Genomic DNA, 19,902 nt, shown 5'->3' with positions numbered 1-19,902 from the left:
AAGTTAAAACAGTACAAAACAGCAGACAAGAGAACATGCAACTTGAATTGCAGCAATACACAAATACTGAAAGAATTTACTTACTTGCTGAGCAGTATCTAAATAGCCTACATATTAACTGTCTGAGAACAAGTCACATACACTGCTTATGACAGAGGGAACAAAACTGTAACAGTTACTTGAGTAAAGAAAAAGTAATGCACTGCAGTCATTTGCATCCTGCACTTAAAATTTGCCTTTACTCACACAGTCTTGGTAATATAATTGAAACAACTAGTTTCAGAATTACCTGTCAAAATCATCATCTTCAAGCTCATCTGCATTTGCCCAATCTTCATCTTCTTCCAAGTCAACCATCATTGTTAACATTTGAGGAACTGAAAAAAATAAGTTTTAAACTCAGGTTGTTTTCTTAAAATAGTTTCTCAAACAAGAAGCATAAATCTTAAGTTCTCTCCTTTCAAAAAAACATTGAAAAAAACCCAAACAAAACAACTCTTCTTCCAGTAGCAGAGAGCCAAGTCTGTCAAACTGCATCAGCCAATAACTCAGAATAGATTTTCAGAAAACGATTTTTGGAACATTCAAATGGAGAGTAAAAAAAAATGTTGAGTGTATTTCTTATAGTGCAACGCAAGACTTTTTAAAATCATGATGATTGTAAAAAGTGAATTCCTTAATAAAGTCTAAGTTCCTTGAAAGAGTTAAAAATAGTATGATATGCTTTAAAACTCAGATATACATTCTTTTTGCTGAAACTCTTACATCAACCTTTGAACATCTACTGATGAAAGAGACTATATTAATTATGGAAGAATAATACTCAATCCTGAGTTCTACTAACGTGATAAATTTTGTTAACTCTATCTACAGTGTCACTTAGCAAAAAGCTTTACTTTTAGAAAAAGATAACTGTTTAGAACTTGAGATTTTTCCCCACTTAATGTACATTTTTGTTTTGTATCATGAAAATATCTTGCACATAATCCACCTGTTTTCTACTTCTACCTCTGTAGATTGAGTGTGTCTGCTCTTCTCAGTATAGGTCTTTATAGAGGCTATTACACAATCTTTATCATAACGTTCAACTACTATGCAATAAGCAACACCTACTCTTCTGAGTTGTTCTCACAGGAAGAAGGAGTGCAGTGATTTGTTTTTTGTAAGCCTGCCTGTTCCTGTGCTCTTCAGAAGCCTGAGGGGTGAAAAGTATACCTTACACTTTCAAGAGCAAAGAAAGGAGCTCTCAAATGTTCCTCATATTACTCTAACTGCTCAGAGCAAGTCGCTTGAATTCAACATCATTTATGCAAAAAAGCTTCACTTTGCCCTGGAAACAAAAGTTTTCAGTCAAATACTCAACCTTTGAGCTTTAAGAATCTTTTTAGGACAGGCTATCACAAAAGTTGAAGACAGGCATCATGGTTAACTGTCCTTTACAGCAAGCTACCTCAAAAACTAGTAGGCATACAGTAGTCCATTCTGCTGCTAAGATATACTGCAACTGGTGAATTTCTTAATATATTTACACTACTGTAATCTATGATGGAGGCACAACCCTAAGCAAACTCACCTCACGAGACATCTGGAGAGATGAGAAACTTCTGGTCAACTGATGACAGAAGAAAGTATTACTCACTGACAGGGTTGCGGGGCAAGTATCAAGAAAAGATACAATTCTGTATTGATTTGCTTGATGTGGCTATGGATCTTCAGCCAGAGATTATACCATGGCAAAAACCTTCAGAGAGCTTCTATGTACATATCAAGATAACTTAATGGACGCTATGAACTCTCTAGCATGATGCCCACATGTCAGAATTCTTAAGTATATAAGTAACTAGTAAATAAGAATGCTTACTAGTCACTGAAAAGAATTTCCTCAAAAAAAAAAAAGTAGTATAGCCCAGAAGCTTTTCAGACACAGACACTCATAAGCACACATGTGAAAATGATGTATCATCACACCTCTGAAATATGGGAGTCAACCATCATCTGCCACAAATGCTATGCGGTTCCTAAAACTGATGTCATAGTGTTCGTTGCTACTAACAAACAACACTGAGAACAATCTGTCGTCCAAAGCTTTCTGGCCATCATTATATCCAGAACCTGCAAAAGCTTGTAAACATGTTGTTTCTTCTTGATGTTTAATATGAATGTAGTTGCCAGTAAGGTATAGTTTCACAAATTTTTTTTTAAAATACAGAGTTGCACATTGAAGTTTCAATATTGCCCTGACAAGCCCTCAAAGTTTAACTACTGCCAATATATAGACTGTTTACAAACAAGTTAAGGATGAGCCCACTAAGCCTGCTTGTCAGAGCATGCCATGATTCTCCATTTTCTGGAGACTGAGCAAAACTACAGCCAAAGATAGGCTGCTAAAGAGCAATAAAACACTCTGCTGTCCTGAACATTGAGCTCAAGGAGGGAAGTCTGAACCCAAATGGAATTCCTGAGCAGAAAACTGGTACACAGGACACAGACTTCCTCCTAAATTGGCATCATGTTCAGTAAAACCAGCATAAGATGACAGTTTTGCCTAAGACCCAGTTCTAGTTGTGAGGATCAAGTGATCTAGCAACTTTTTAGTTGAATGAAAACAGAAAGCCTTTTAAAAAAAGGCACAAAACCAAGACAAGGGCAATCCTTTTTGGATACCTTTTTATCATTCTCTGAACAGAACTGCTTTACTAGCTCTGCAAAATAAATGTCTTTCACCTAATGACTCATTAATATTAAGAGCACTTTTACAATGGGTTGCAAACCAAAAGCATTTCATTCCCACATGGTGCCCTATCTTAATACAGTATCTTAACACAAGTATTTCATTCCTAAACAGCAACTAGCAACCCAATATAAAAGTAATACATTCTAGAGATATGAGGTACTTCTCCACTATGCTGCCTGACCAGATAAAAAGCTTGTAATGATTTGGGAGACAGCAAGTGTCAAGCGTTAATATTCCCAACAAGCTACAGTGAAAACATGACATTATAAACATTTTCAAATTTCAAAATATATTCTAAAAGAATCTGTTCTTTCAAAAACTATTCTACAAGTAAACAAAACTTCTAGTCAATAGTTTAAACACTTCAGCCAAGCAGATCCAGTTTACAACCGTTTCCAGAAGTTTTCTGATTATCTTAGTGACATGTATACAAGTAACTTTCCCTAGCCCAAGCACACAAGTAAAAAAAGTTGCCTTTTAACAGATTGTCTTTATGCAATTTTCAGAAAACAAGCAAGAATCTAGACAAATACAAGTGTGACAGGGAGGGAAAAGAATCCTTCCAAAAAGCGGGCTACACTGCTGTCTCAGTGCCCTGACATACTCAGAAAAAGGGTTTAAAATGCAGAGAAATACCAGTGCGTACAGCATGGCTGCTGGGGCTGTCCAGAAGACAGTTATTTTTAGTATCTCAAATAATAATGCAGGATTAAAAAAGTGCCTCTCCAAAGAATTTACAGTCCACATGTTAAATAGACTAATTAGACTATCTCTAAGTATTTATATAAGCATCTGATTTTTAATTCACAGCTTTAACTCAACACTGAAGCTCAACATGCATGCTGAATTCCTTCAGTCTTCAGTTGCCAGCACCACAGAGTATCTGGCCTACATACCAAACCTGAAACGTAGAACTTCAGAACTAAATGCATCAACTTTTTTTAACAGTACAAATTTCCAAAGGCAGCAGAAAAGCATGGAAGTAGTATTTTCCTTGGAAACACCTAATGAAGAATCTACTGTATTTTTATTCGAACTGTTGGTGGCTGCATAACCACAGTTTAATTTATGAAGAATCATAATAAGGGGTTTTCTCCATAAGAAAACTCAATTCGGTGTCACCTAAAGTTTCCAGCACCAGCAAACTCCAAGTTAGACATAGCTTTGCCACTGACCACCTGCAAAGTCAGTTTAAATGCTGTAAAGGAAGACAAATTGATTCAACAAAGAAAATGAGTAAAATACTTACTGGCTTGTGCAACAATGTTTGTATGCCTCCTCAGCATAGCAGCAGCAGTTTCTGACAAGGTCACAATTACTTCGAGTGCCAACTGACGTTGCATGTTACTGAGACTGGAATCTGCACACAGCTACAATTCAGAAGATTAATGTAAATGGTTAGAACAGAAGTCTTGGGGCGAAAAAACTTTTTTTTAAGAATTCCTAGCTTTACCTTCAGACTTAGTTGTAAAGTAGGTTCTAAATGTGGTCGTAAATACTTGGGAACAGAATCTGCAATTTCTACAAGGGATTTCAGGACAGAATCATCGTTTTGGTAGCAGGAATCATTTACAGCCTATAAAGAGATAAGATGATGATAAGATTAAATAAAAAAGATAATACTATGAATGGGATCATCGTCATAGAAACTTGATTAACTGTGTTCTTGTCTCTCTGAAGTCTCATTTAGCATTTGTGGCTTAGCTCTAGTAGCTAAAGTAGTTGAAGCCTTACGCTGCAAGAACTGGCTGAGAGTAAACATTTTGATAAAACTAACACTGCCAACAAAGAACTAGCTGAATCCAGCAGATACGAGCGGAATGAAGAAGTTAAGGACCACGGAGACAACTCCAAGAGAATGAAGTAACTTCAGAAGGCAGCCATCACAGCAACAGTGAAAATCAGTAAGAAATCAAGAGTCCACTGTCCAGAATTAAGTGACTGAACTTGGGGATCAGGTGGTACAGGTATAATTGAAAGCTATGAATTGGGGTAGGGGTCCCCCCCTCCAGAGGCGCCCAGCTCTAGGTGTAACCTGAGAACTAAAAAAAAGACTAATCTGAAGCCTTCACGTGGACTTTGCTTTTTCAGCAGTATCCTAGGCTTGGACCCTGCTACAGTAGCCGGCATGCATAAATCCGTAACAACTACAAAGAGAGAATATGCACGGTCCAAAACTGAAGTTTTCTACAAGTAAGTTATAGCTCACAATATTATATGCCATCAGTTTGACTGTTACTAGTTTAAATCTAACACAGTAGACGGTCACTCGGAAAGAATTAAGTTCACACATCAGAGGCACCAACATGCAAAAACACACACTATGTTTTGACAAGCACAACTTCAAAACCCATTTTAAATAAAGAAAAACTATTCAAATTAACCTTGCCCAAATGAAGGAAAATGAGCCTAACTCCTTTTTTCCCCGTTATGTGAGAACAGCTTTGAATAGCTTATGCTTACAAACACCAGGAATCTCAACATTAAATAATTTATTTTTTTCCAGACAATTCTAGAGAGCCACCGAATTAAAGCAGACCTTTCAGCCTTCAGTCATAGGACACAGGAAAAAAAATCAAGTTTTTTGCAAGCATCTTTCCTAACGCATAGCTACATTCTGAAAAGTAATTTAAAATTTACTTTTAACTGACCAGGTTGATACTCTAGTACCAAAACAGCACACAGTTATTCAGTGGTGTTAGAACTCTTCCAGAAGTAGGACATGAAAACCCAAACCTCCAAAGAAAAAACAGTCTTTAAACACACTTTTGGGGTTTTAAAAGGAATTTTCTTTATCAAAGTATTTTATGCCTTCCTAACATAGAAGCATTTTTAAAAAATGAATAGTTAGGTGGTTTTTAATACTTAAATCTAGAATCCAACACTTTAAATAATGCCACTCAACCCATGCCTTCAATATAGAAGCAGCATTTTCTAGTATCAGAAATATTCGGGGGGGGCGGGGCGGGAATCTATCTTGGTTAAGGCCTTTTGGACTAATAGTTACCACTCGTCCTCTGATTCTAGCAAAGGATAATGTAACATTTACTGGAAGTTTCTGTAAAACTCTGTATTTTTATACCCACTGCAACTTCAACAGTTTTTTTAAAGCAAGACTAGGTTTCTGAAGTTCAAAAAGCATGGTGAGCCCTAAAAGGCAGAGGGACTTCTCTCTCTGTAGTATCAAACACCAACAACCACAGAAGTCAGCTGAAGTTCCAGTTGCTTTTACCTCCACCACAAGATAAACCTCTTGGATACAAGTTTCAACTCTTAGTTCTGAAAGTTCAACTTCTAGCATAACCATTACAGAAATTGTACTGAAAGCACTGAAACGCTAAGCCAGAGTTTTATTTTTAGCTTTTATTACCATGCCAATATTTTAACAAAACGAATTTCAACAGCAACAAAAAAAGCATCCAACTGTCTCCAAAGGTCACTCACCACTATTCTAACACATCCCATCTCCTATTTATAAACTCAGATCTTCATATCCATCTTGTGTTACCACAGCCAGAAAATCTAGCCCTTCTTGCAATAAGTACTTTAAAAAGACAGATTTCATAGCATAGTTCTGCGCCCTATATTTGCAAAATAAAGCTTGAAAATGCAAGCCAAGCACATGTACTTTTACAGCCTAAAATAGTAGCACTGAAACTGGTATCACACAAAGTGGGCTATTAGTCTGAAGTCTAAAAACAGCATACTATTTAATTGCCAAACATCATACAAATGGCATGTCCACCCCAAATCCTGCCTCACTCCCACTCATACAGTACTCAGTAGCCAAGGTCCTCTCAGCCAGTTACAATTTTTGAACAATACAACTGCCATTGCCAAAGTCACAGACAGGGACTAACCACCAAATAGTGACCTTAGTATTAAAATACTTATCTTGTACACACTAGAGTCCATTTTCAAGTTCAGTTGATTTTAATAAATTCCTCTCAGTTTCCATTCAAGATCAAGCAGAATTCCATCAGTTGCAGAAGCCAGTAAAGTTGGCACAATTTTCCTTCAGCTTGCCACAAAGCACACTGACAAGGTTTACAGCTTACACTGTCAACAGGAACCTGCTGTACTGACTGTAGCAAGAAGTCAGTCTTTAACCTAAATTTAGCCTAATTTAAAATTGCCAAAAGTTCACTACTATTGTTATCACGAGTACTTAGTTATTTCCACTTTTTTCTTAATATAGAAAGGGAACTGTAATGTGAAGTTGTTGTCTTTCAGAGCTCAAACCATTTCTATCTCTGGCTTGGTTTGTAATAGGCTTCCCCCAAAAACTAAACAGCCTTATATTACAATTCCAACTGTTGCTAAAATTCATCCATCCTAAAAAAGATGTAATCCAGCCTCAGAAATTATATGAAGCTTAAAAAGGCATTTTGTTTGCAAGTTCCTAATTTATCAAACAATAGAGATCATTTGTCCACACTGTTGTTACTCTGAGAATCTTTGTTCAGAATAATTCTATGCTTTCCTCTAAACTGAAAAGATACAGGATATCATGGGTCAATCAACTTCCCAATTACCGATTACATGAAATCTCCGGGTAGCCCATATTTAAAGCATATTTCAAGATCATGGTTAATTTAAAAGCTGTATAATTTTGAGTTAAATACCTTAGGAAGAATTTTAACTCCTTTTTCTAGGTAACACAGTGTAAGTTAATCAGAACTGAACTATTTTCCTTAAAACCCTATCAATTACCTTGTGTTTACAAAATTCCTTATCAGTTTCCACTGTATCTTGCTGGTGACTGATGTCAGGCTAACTAAGACATAATTAATCCAGGTCTCAGCAACAATTCATATGCTGCACAAATTGCAGACCAATAATTTACGTTCAGATACAGTCAATACAGACCTTAATGGCACATTAAGCGTTCCTTGTGTGGTTTCTTACCTGCAAGATTCCAGGTAGCAAGTCTGCAAAATGTTTAAGAAGGGGAAGATTGTGCTCATTAGCAAGCACAAATGCAGCTGCAGCTCTAGCAGACAGAGTCTTGATCTACGAGACAGGCAGGATTGGAGAAAGAAAGGTGAAGAACTGATAATGAAACATGCCTTTGTTTTCTTTTAACATTAGGCCTATTATGAGCCTATATTTTGTATTATCATTTCCCTTTTACATTTTCCTAATAGATAGAGCAATTGTTTTGTAACATGGGCTTTTACATCTTACTTATTTCACATTAAGGTGAAGCGATAATGATCTTCAGCATCTATATCCTCCATGACACTTCTGGTTTTGTTTGGGGATTTTTTGTTTTGGTGTTGGTTTGTGTGGTTTTTTTAATGAAAGAAAAAAGAAAAAACCTATTGTTTTCAACTTCCACTCCAATTTCAAATGTGTATGCAAGTGTCAAAGTCCAATTTTTCAAAAAGCATGATCCAAGTGTTTTAAACATGCTTCTTTAAAGGCATGACTTGTGGTACTTTAGAAAATGTTACTCCGTTGACTTTCAAAGGTCAGAAAAAGTAATCCATGGGGGAGCAGCAAACTGAACCCACATACCACAGCAGGGCTTCCTATCCTTGCCCAGCATTTTCCACAACAAGAAAAACATTTTCAGAGCACAATTCTCTGCACAAATCAATAAATCTGAAGCCTTCCAGAAAAGCAAGGCTTGCTAACATGCCCTTATGGCAAAGCATGCACAAACAGTTCAAGGAGCTGTCATATATTCAGAGTTTTGAGACATACTGCGTACATAGACTAAGCGTAGAGATACTATATATCTACACTGTTAAACACAAGGCCAGAAAGAGAACTTAACAAGATGTTTCTGACCACTCATGCTGCCAGATGAAACTGCCAGCTCTGCTTTGGGCCACTACCACTAGGTTTCTCCAAACATAACTACTAGGGAAGAGTCTGGGCTTAAGCAGTGCAGATATGAGCCAGTCAGTCAGCTGTAGGACCATGAAAAGGTTTGACCCTTTTGTCTTGCAGTAGGCATAGTCAACAACCCAGATGTACATCAGTTTCAGGTAATGCAATTCTCTGGTTGGAATCTATGGTTTAACCTATATGTCTGAGACTAGTACACTAAGTTTCTATGCTCAGGACATTTGAAAATGAACATAAAGGTCTTACTGATGGATGCTCTTGATCTTGCATACACTGAACCAGCATTCTCTTAATGACTTCCAAATAGTGTTGCTGCTGATTCCCGAAAATCCCAGGAAAATTCCTAAGGATAAGAAAAGACCAAAACGTTAATAAAAATTCACACAGTTTAACCTTAACTATTATTTTAAACTTATCCATTGTTTAAGCTACAGGTTTTAACTGTACGTGTAAGAGTTAAGTAAACCACAACACAACAGAATAAATGAAATATATATGATTGCTTGTTAATTAAGTTGTGACAGTTTTTCTTACATTTTTACAGATACAATGTGGCTAACCTGCAAAAATGTAGCAAAGTCTGAAAGCTTACCAGAAAATATGTAGAGCAGCCTCGCGCAGTCCCACATTCTGAGAGCTGACAGAGTCAAATAAGAATTTCAGAACTTCTGGCCACTGATTGTTGCCATCTTCATCTAGATTAAGCACAATAAAGTTTTATGATAAGCAAACTTGAGAGTGGTTAGATCTCAGTTGTGCAGGGCAACCAGTCATCACTACCAAATTAATTTCAAAAAAACTGATTTGAACATATGTCCAAGTCACAGTGTAAAATATGGCTGAAATGTTAAATCTAAAGGCACTCAGGAATACAAGACAATCTCTATTTACCATTATATAACAGCACTCAAAAAGAAACTGATGCAGATGTTCAGCATAACATTCATGAGAGTTGAAACAAAATTGGATTTCTAAACCTTAATACAATCTCACTTAAACTCAAGCAATTTAAGAAGCAGAGTTAAGGAATCTTACTTTTATCTGATCAAGGATAATGTAAACAAATATTAGGTTTTATTTTAAACCATGAAATCACTTAGTACATCATGTGCAATTGTCTACACAAGACTAAAGAGATAAAAATACAACTACTATCAATAGTAAACTAACATTTTACCACAATATCAGCTTATATAAAGTACCTATTAAGTTCCTGGCCAATTCAGCAACGATGTCACAAATCTTTTTCCTCATACTGGACTGCGTTTCCAACTGAATAATCAACAGCAATCCACTTTTGATAGAGGTCTGATCATCAGGTGAAAGAGCTGGATAAACTTCTTCAAAAGCAGAAGACAAAAGGCGTCGCAGGAGGACAGCTGCCATTTGTCTAGCCTATTGAGTAAGAAAGTATGTATGTTAAGAGTGTTTTGATATGATAATCACACTCTTATGAGGAAAGACACTGACATCATGCTTCCAAATGATCAGCTTTCACTGTGTAGACTCGTCTGGTGAACGGAACACCTCTCAAGCAACAGATGACAATTATAGTAGGAAGTAAAAACATAGTAAAGAAACATCAGTTTACAAACATGTTTCTGACAATTACAGCTCTTCAAAGAAACCATCATGAAATCCACTGAGGTATTCAGTTTTTTTCTAGAGCTGAACCTTGAACACATTTTGTGGCAAGTTAAGGACTTAGCTGCATTACTGAAAGATGTTTAAAGCATGTCTTCTTGTTGTTTTAAATGGCTCACTGAGATAATTATAATCCAGATGGGGTTTTTTTGATGAACAAGTGACTTAATGAGCCATCTTTGTCAGACAATTAACCCGTAAACCCTCCTTCACTTTCTCAAACAACTAAACTTCACACTAAGGATTCAGGAACTTACAGTTAGATTTTGGCAAAGAAAACTACTCTGAACAAAAAAAAAAACAATCCAAAGCTTTCAGCCTTTTGCAGACCTATGATGAAACATTTTACTTTAAACTTGAATTTGAGCACAGGAATCCCAATACCACATATTACAAACCTCTATGCTTCCTGCTTGCATACAGCAACTCTACAACAGTACCATTTACATATCTGTATTTATTTACAATTATACAAGAACTAGAAGCAAAAAACGTGGCTGATTAAGTAAAAATGAACAGAACAGCACACACAGTAAAGGCAAAGACACATGAAGCACTGAATAACTTAATAAATAGGATGTTCACTACCCAGTGTTTCTAGAAGGACAAATGTAATGAAAAACCACCCCTGAAACTTCTGAAGTTTACACATGTAACAAAACCTTACACATGTTAAATCCTCACAAAAAAATAATCCAATGCAACATGCACTCAATTTTTTCCCTAAGATACTCTTATTTAATGTGTACTCAAATGAAAAAGTTTCATTTACAAGAGCCTTTGTATTTCAAAAATGTTCAATGAGCAGCAGAACTAAGAAGTCTGATTTCCAAAAGATCTCTCAACTACAGTGCTACAGCATAACCTATAGATGAGAAACACAAAGTGCTGCAAAGTCTCAACTTCTAATGTGCCCTATAAAAACCAGGTATTGCTAGAACATCACCCAAGATACTATTCCTGTTATGTCTGGTAGTCTCCAGACTCACCGTGCCCTTTTCCAATCTACCCAGCTCTCTTCTATACAGCTACAGAGTAGTGCACACAAAGTGTGTCTCTAATAGCAGAAGGGAAGGACTAGAATTGGACCTTACTCTAGATCATTCCTCACCTCCTCCACCTCAACTGCTCCAGTGCAGATCAAAGCTACTACATATTTAGGATTAGTAGATCAGCCCTAGTAGATCTAAGGAAGACAGCTGCTGAACAAACAGGGTCACAGTGCCCACCTGTGCTGTAGCTCCCATCATAAGCCAAGGTTCTCTACCAATAGGTCATCACATGGGGAACACGAGTTAGGAAGTAAAAAGATTCTTTCCCCACTGCCTCTGGGGATCCCACTAACAATGTGCCAAAAAACTTTTACTATGATACCACAATATCATGGTATCTTCCCTTCTCCCATCCCCAGAAGCACCACTACTGTGAAAGATTCAATTTCTACTCATTGTGGTGCACATACACAGGAGAAGCCTTGACTGGGGACCAAGTTTGCTGGGACTAAACAAGGCACAAGCTCTGATGCAATGTCTTCCCTTGTTCAGGGCATCACGTTTCTGTGCATATTCTCTGACATCTGATAATGACTGAACTCACATTATATTAATTTCTTGCCTGAAATAGTAATAGGTGGCCAGATAGGGCATAGAGCTTGTTTTCGTAAAACACATGGTCTCAAAGATTAAGAATTTCCACCTGTGAAGAATTTAATTTAAAATATTAGATGACTGACAAATACAGATTGATAGCAAAGGAAGAAACAAGTAACAAGGTATACAGAAAGACAAGATCAGTACTGCATGAATTAGCTTCTCATTAACTGTTACTAGCTTAGAAGAAAATTCCCAAATTCCCTAAAGCAAATTTAAATGTTTGAAGGAGTGACAAAGCAGCAATTGACTTCTAATAATAAATGGCAAATTTTCCTCAGCAGATATCCACCTATATACAAAAATGACCATTTCCAATTTAATTATGACAAACATGGCTGGATTAATGGCAACTCTGGGGCTATTTCTTTTGCTTTAAGGAAGAAAGTATGTATTTTTCACACACACCAAAGGCTCTTTTATATTTAAGTATTACAAGATATGTACCCAAACAAGCATTTTAAAATCCTGCAACTTAGCAGCTATAGCTTTTAGGAACAATATACTAAAGTGTATATCCCCAAAGAAGAACTTCCATCCAACTTCCAGAAGAAGCACAAAAAAGCAGAATTCTCTCCTAGCATTGGAGTCTTCTGCATGTCTAAATTACTGAGGTGCTTGCATACAACTGAAATGTCAGAGGTGTTAACATAAAAAGTAGTCATAATATTCAAATTTCAACGCACCTCTACTTACTAGTAGAAGGTCCAGTGCTTTAAAAATGTTCTAGGATTTTACAGATGGTGGAACCAAGGCACAAGAAGCAAACCAACTTGCTGAGTAGGGCAGCAGAAGAATTAGGAACAGAAATCTGGGATGCCATGTTCCACAGCAGCATTCAAAGTGTCCAGGTAATCCTAGACATTTTGCAAGAAAAAAACTGACCACCTTGTACAGCACACTCACAGTGATTTTTACTGTTGTTTTACTGCTCCTTTTAAATCCTCAAGGAGGAAAACACACATGGATGGAAGCAATAAATATTTAGGACACAGTCCAAAGATGGTCCTGCACAACCTCATTTGGGGATCCAGCCCCATGTGGAATCCAAAGCACACAGTGCCTCAGGTCCACGTACAACTCAAAGGCAGAACTGTGGTGCATCAGGAGTCCAGGGGCTGCCCTCCGCCCCCTCCAAGTGCTGAACAGGAAGCTGCCCACAGCAGTAGTCTTCAGACTAAGAAATGCAACTGCTTCATGTGACAATATGAAGAGGGAGAAGGGAAAGGTCAGACCCCTCTAAGAGGGCTGCGAGTACAGCAGAAACACAGTTTTATACAGCATTTGTTACTGTATTTCACAGTGCTTGAAATTAGTCAACTGTAAATTAGGACATAATTGAAGACTGCCAATCTAGAGTTAACCAGGAAGAAAACAAATGCAGGAGAATATGTTGTTCCTCTCTAAAGATTCAGATGGTAAATCAAAACTGCAAAGGAAGAAGCCTCGTAACACCTCAGACACATTCTGAGAACAAAAATCATCAAAGAAACTGAATATATATCACCTTTCTGTTCAATTCTTTAAAATGCAGTTGTGTAGAAAGGAGTAGAGTCCTAGCTTCGTAAGACTGCAGGTTCAACAAGTTGAAGATGTGGGTTCAAGACCCTCTTTAGCCTGAGGTGTACAAACTTGCATATCATCTGGCAAAAAAAGTGTTCTAACTCCTAGGTCATGTGCTTCTGTCCACCTCTGTGACAGTGTTACTCTGATATCAGGAAAATAAGAGATGAAAACAGTGGGAAAAGGTGATTATTTCCACAGTTTAGGCATTTGGTTAGAAGGAGAAAATTTGTTACACAGTTTTTAGAAGAGTTATTTCTGATCTAGCTTAGGTTTTTTTCCATATCAAATGCAAGGAGTCCTGGAAGCAGTATCTGAATCCCTGTTTCTCCATTTAAATGCCAAAATTACTAGGTTGCAGAGTCAGGATTCCCTCGGTTGCTGTCCCAATAGTCCTACGAATCTTGTCTTCTCTACAACACAGCAGCCCAGCTCCTGCAAACAGGATGGAGTATTTTCTTCAGACTAGTTTTCCTGTGAGGGGGTAAAGCAATACAGAGGCTTCAGCACAAACAGGGATCTGAACCCAGCTTTCCCATAGCCTGGGCAAGGGATCTTTAAAGTTCTAAGGGTTATTCCAGCTGCCTCTGTTCAGTGGTGCTGGTACATTTGATGTGCTCAGGGGACACATACCAGGCCCAAAGCCACTGGTGCCACATGCACGATTCTGCCCAACACTTGGATCTACATGAAACATATGCAGACACAAAGTGCCTAGCTGTTCATGCCAGCACCATACTGAACACTCACAGAATGCTTCCCTGCATGTTTAAATGCAATGTTTACATCACACATGAGGATGACTTCACTTAGGCTCTAATTAGGCTACTGTGTATTTGGATTTACAGGGAAGAGAGGTTTTTCGCAGGTTTTATTAATCAGGATTTTTTCAGTCCAGCACCTAATACCTACTTTAGTTAAGAGCCAACGTTTAAACCTTTCTTTGATTTATCCATTGGTGGAGTTAAATGTCAAGTTATTCTACAAATGTTAACCTCTGATGTCTTTCGTAAGAGTAACTTCCACAGGTGATAAATTTCTTTGTATTTGAGTAAGTTGGAAGCCAAGTCACGATTCTGAACAAGTTTTAGACTGGGCTATTTCTTTACTGGATGTAAAGGAAATAAAATCAGTAAACATAGGGAGCAGGTTATTTATTTACACTTTGTAGCTGTCAACTCAGATTTATCAAATGTATTCAATACAAAACAGAAGCATGTGCAATGGAGCTATGACTTCTAGGGCATAGTATTATCTTCTGATGAAAAAGGGGCAGCGCTAGATCTTACTTTTCATGGTAAATACAAACACGAGATACTGCTCTATAGCTTTCTATCATTTGAAACATCTCAGAGGGGCAGAAGGGAAAACTACACAGCTTTTATGCAACCAGTTGCTAGTATAATATTGAAGGATTCTGTCAGAAGAACACTCCTTTGTAGGTAGATAAGCGTAAGTATTAGTAAGCTGATACTTACTGAGCATTAAAAAGCACAAATAGCATCTACCACTAAACTAAATACAATCTACCAGAAGAGATCATCCAGAGAGAAACAGCACACTTATATTCTCCTTACAATATTGTTCAGAAATTCTACATGCTACATCCTTCCGTTGTTCAGTAAAACTCTCAATTTGAAAAAGTCAAATGTTTTTACTTTTAAGTGACTCTGAAGTTTGTAGTATCTTGAAAGCTTAGTTCTTCACTCTGTATATCCAAGTGAATAATGGCTTTACCAAGAAGTACTATACCCAAGAGCCTTTACAAAATTAAGAAATAACTAAAAGGCACAGTTACTGTATGCCCACAGAAAAAAAATGTATATAGTGCTTGGACTGCTCTGCATTCAGTCTATAACACTGCTAAATGACTTAATAAGCATATCCTCCCCAAATAGGACAAAATACAAAAGCCATCTAAATAAAACATGCAAAACAACTGCTACCTTATCTCCCCCCACTTCCTATTTGAGGAGCACAAGAAGTTTCAGATGATACATGAGTTTAACACATTGAGGCGCAGGACCCCCAAAATGGAAAGCATTTCTCAACTCTAACTTGAAGGAACATCACAGTAACAGTCATCTATTAGTTACACATTTTTAAGGAAAAAACCCATTCATTAAGCAAAACACACCACCAGAAAACAATGGAGATCTAAGCAGTGACTTATGAAAGACTACTTTTGAAACTAAATATCCTACATGAAAAAGTCTCAGCTTTTGCGAACTTGACATGCAACAAACTAGATGAGTGGTCCCTCTACAACTGTGCAGTAAATTAAGATGATTCAGTTAATGTCTGACTTACTCATTTATCCAAAAATGTCTGGCACTGAAACTGTCCTCCCTCCTTCTCAAGTTCCCTTGAAAATCTGCAGAATTCAAAGATTATTGAGACATACCTCCTCAGCAGCAGCAGTATTCCTGATTGCTTGAAGGAGGAACGTGATCTTGGATTGACCTGGAATATTCTCATACGTCTCCTGCATAAAAAGAATGCAGCTTATTGTAAACAATTACTAGAAAGCATGTGTTAAGCATTAGTAAGAATTGCCTTTTGTTTTAAAACAACTTCAGTATTCATCCAGTTAACAGAAAATAACATAGCAAAAAAAAAAAACCTATCAAAATAAACATTTCTGACCTATTTTAAAATTATGAGCAAAGTCTTAGTTACTGAATAAGACCTGCCATATTGGCATAATCTAGATATGTATTACTGGCCACTTACAAGATGAGTTAAGAAATACAACATATACAGAACACATATCCTCCTGGGAATCTATCTATGTGTAGCTTCTATCACATCAGAGGATTAAGAACTGTGGAAGCATGAGACTGAACTATGACCAACAGCTTAATAACCACTGACAAATGTATAGTCCAAAAATGTGTTCTTTTTTTGAACCTTTTTAGGGCCTTTACAACATCCATGTGGCAGTCACACATCTCAACTACATGTTTTGACTAAGAACTTTTCGTTTTTAATCTCCTACCTGAATTTCAGGGAGTGAGACTATTTAGTCTCCCCCATTAGGGAAACTCCCTTAATAAAATGTAAAGTTTAATGAGAAGTTCAGTTATGTTGCCTTACACACTTCTGGCATGCAGTTCATTCACTATGGCTTTTTAAATTAGATTGTTACTTTGACGCTAGAGTGAGCACACAGCAAAAAAACTTTTGCTATCCAAAACACAGCATATGTGAGCATTTTAAAACTGTAAATGCTTGTTTCTAATATACTAAACCTATGTAGGTAAGAGCAGGGGAATTACAAGCTGAAGAACAACCACTTAAAACATTCAGAAATAGTTCTATACTTACTAACTCTGAAAGAGTTATTTTTATGGGCATAATCTTGAAGATAAATTACTCCACCCTTTCCAAATATTCACTACCCCATCCTGAACCCAAGGAACAAGCCTACTACACAAAGCCCAGGTTCATTTCAATCAATTCCCTGCCTGCCTACTTTCCATTCTTACTATTGCAGCGCTCTTTCTAATACTCTAGCAAATTTACACACCTTGACAGTATACCTGCTATTTTCAATAAAGTAGTTTCCCCACCACACATTTAATATTAGACATCATCTTCCTCCACTTTCTCTAGCTGTTTCCTAGTAGGCTTCATTTACGAAGTCAATTCTTACTTCATACTCTCTCTAGTTGCTCATATGTGCTCACAGTCAATGAGCGACGAATCCCTGGATTTAATCTAGTAATTTCATAGAGATTGCAAAATTAAATTAGTTTTAGGGTCAGAATAGAGAGTCTTCTCAGATTAACCATCTCCATGAATGTATATATTTATATTGCACTATTATCTACAAATACAGAAATAAGAAGGTTCCCTAAACACAGGCCCAGCATGGACCTGAAGCTATGCTTTTATGGACAGCTGAAGCACTGTAAAAGCTGGCTTCCCTCATGCCAATTACGATAAAAATGAAATTCTAATTTGAGTTGTTTAAACTCACTAGAAGTGTCAGCAACCTATCCCGTCGTGCACTGGCAAAATTATGTCAGTGCAGTAAACTGGATTCAGAGGATGCTAAAGAGCACCAGGGCAAGGTAGGCAAAAGGAACATATGGCCAAAAACAGAAAACTTCCCTCTGTGCTGGTGGAGGACTGCTCTGCTGGCTCCACCCATGTTACTACCAGCCTTAGCTACACCCATAACTATGTACCTGGATCCTGCTACATCTTCAGTGTATTCTTTTAGTTCACGATTAGTTCCCCAGCTACCTAGTCCAGACGTATAAATTTCTCACACAGCATGACTAACTTTCAGAATACAAGCAAGCAAGTATCTGTTATCTACACTTATGTTCTTCCAAATCTGAGAAATATATTTTTGAAAAGAGTATAAAATCACCAAGGCAAAGTAAATAACAGTTTCTCTGTCAGATGATAGACACACAAGTAAGAGAAAAACAGCCTTTTACAGTCAACAGAACATTCCAGCAATTTTTAATGGGAGATAAAATGAATGAACCAGGTTTCAGCAAACTGGGCAGAGTTACAAGTGTGCTAGCACATACACAGATCTATATACATAAATACTTAAAGAAAAACAGGTTTTAGGTGATTGGACTTTCTCCCCTTCTGTTTTTTTTTAGTTTTTAGTACACCCTCACCCAAACAGGCTATAACTATATCTCCATCAAGTCTGGTCTTCAATATAACATCCCTCATCCCAATTTCAATGAAATAACCCAAGTCTGACTCCTTCAGGTCCATGTCTATCCATTTCTCATTCTCATCGGTTTTCATTGGACACAAATGAAAATCTGCTATTCAATTTACCTGCAGTTATATGAATCCCTATAGTAGTCAATATTGCCTTCCAACAGTAAGTAGACTTTTAAAAAACTGATCAGGCTATACAGATGTTAAGATTAAATAGCTAGGCTGTGTGAAGATCAAATATGAGTCCTGTATGATTTTAGTAGGCCGATATTCTAAAGATTAGACAATACTTTCATCCAAAGAAATCTTACTCCAAGAAACAGACAACTTAAAAAGAAAAAGTCAATCTAGCTACACTGTAGAGAGAGATTTTTGTTTCTAGGTACAGGTTCATTAACCCATCATGAAGAAGACTGAGCTGGGTTCTTCACAGCTATGCATGGTGGAAGACATAAGAGACAACAGGCATGAATTGAAAAGAGGAGGTTCAGACTGGATAGAGGTTCAGACCTCGTTGCTTTAATGAAGACAGTCAAGCAGGAGCGGGTTGCTCAGAGAGCTTGTGCAGTCTCCATTCTTAGAGGTTTTCAAGACCCAACAGGACAAAGCCCCCAGTGACCTGAGCTGACCTGACAGCTGACACTGAACAGGAGATTGCACTACAGACTCCTGAGGACCCTTCCACTCTGAACGACCCTAAATCATTAAAATACTTCCAATATAACTTGGAAATATGTAGAAATCAATGCCAGATTCAGTGCAGTTAAATAAGTAAGAATTATACTACTTGCTTGTGTCTACATACAAAACTAATGGACTTGGAAAAACCTGGTAATCTATTATGACGATTGAGGTTTCTTATTCCACTTGACCATAGCGCACATGTATCTATGAAGATTAAACAAACTCCAACTCAGTTCCAAGCAAGTTTCTGACAAGATATGCCAGTGGTAAGAGTCTAAGAATTTTAGACTTCTTTTCCAAGAACGTTTTATTTCACAGGCATTATGACACAGCTGCCCAATAAATTTGCTTTGTTACAATTTTAATAAAGTTCAAAAAGTTGTGAGAAATGTTCTTATGTTACATGTAGGCACTTGGGAAGAGAAAGAAATTCAGCTGCCAGGGAATGGCCTCCTTTCCATGCCTCTGTTCAGGAACGTGGGAATAATTCTTGCTGCTTCTCTAGAAAGTGTTTGCAGTAATCAATACTGAACTTTGCTGTCTTCCTAAAAACGTATGTCTCCCCTCCTTCGCATTCCCAAATTATATTTTAGGAATTTTCACTGCAGTATCAGGAACAATACTTTTTATTCTTTGCCAAACAATGCACTGAACTCTGCTGACCGCTTAAGTGATGAGAGCGATAAAAGACCCGACGCAGCCATGCAGTTGGAATTCATGCTAAACCTAGATGCTAGTATTTAATTCAATGGGAGAGATTCCCCACCAGGCTTGACAATGGAGTCTTAAGCATGACAGAGAGAAAGAATTAACGTGGCTTAGCCATCACAAAGAATTTCAGCTGAAATAACACATCCGAAAAGTTTTTGCTGATAACGGAGAAACTCAGTACATTGCAAATGCTTCTTTTGGGGAAATATTTCTTAGGTGACGGAACACTTGAATATATGTCCCATTCCAAAGTTAAAAACCAAACTGCTGGTGTGGAAAGAGGACCTCGGCGGGCGGGCGGGGTGACTGCGGCCCCGCTCCTGCCCCAGCACAGGCAGCACGCCCGCGGGGCACAGACCCTCGGCG

General features: G+C 37.5%; 1 protein-coding gene across 1 annotated transcript in view; it reads right to left on the bottom strand.

Moving 5' to 3' along the window:
- IPO5 (importin 5) overlaps positions 1–15,929 on the bottom strand; it is a 39,828-nt gene extending 23,899 nt beyond the window's left edge. Inside the window, exons 1-8 of the mRNA XM_010297091.1 lie at positions 15,851–15,929; positions 9,793–9,985; positions 9,183–9,285; positions 8,837–8,933; positions 7,643–7,747; positions 4,188–4,310; positions 3,984–4,104; positions 290–377 (exon numbers count right to left, since the gene is read on the bottom strand). Coding sequence (XP_010295393.1) covers positions 290–377; positions 3,984–4,104; positions 4,188–4,310; positions 7,643–7,747; positions 8,837–8,933; positions 9,183–9,285; positions 9,793–9,976 — 821 coding nt within the window. The 5' untranslated portion in view covers positions 9,977–9,985; positions 15,851–15,929. The remainder of the gene's footprint in view (positions 1–289; positions 378–3,983; positions 4,105–4,187; positions 4,311–7,642; positions 7,748–8,836; positions 8,934–9,182; positions 9,286–9,792; positions 9,986–15,850) is intronic.
- Between the last annotated feature and the right edge of the window lie 3,973 nt (positions 15,930–19,902).

The sequence above is a fragment of the Phaethon lepturus genome, unplaced genomic scaffold, assembly GCF_000687285.1.
Source record: "Phaethon lepturus isolate BGI_N335 unplaced genomic scaffold, ASM68728v1 scaffold2251, whole genome shotgun sequence".
NCBI lineage: Eukaryota > Metazoa > Chordata > Aves > Phaethontiformes > Phaethontidae > Phaethon > Phaethon lepturus.
Note: the sequence above shows the minus strand (reverse complement) of the source record. Positions and strands in the feature narration are given on the sequence as shown.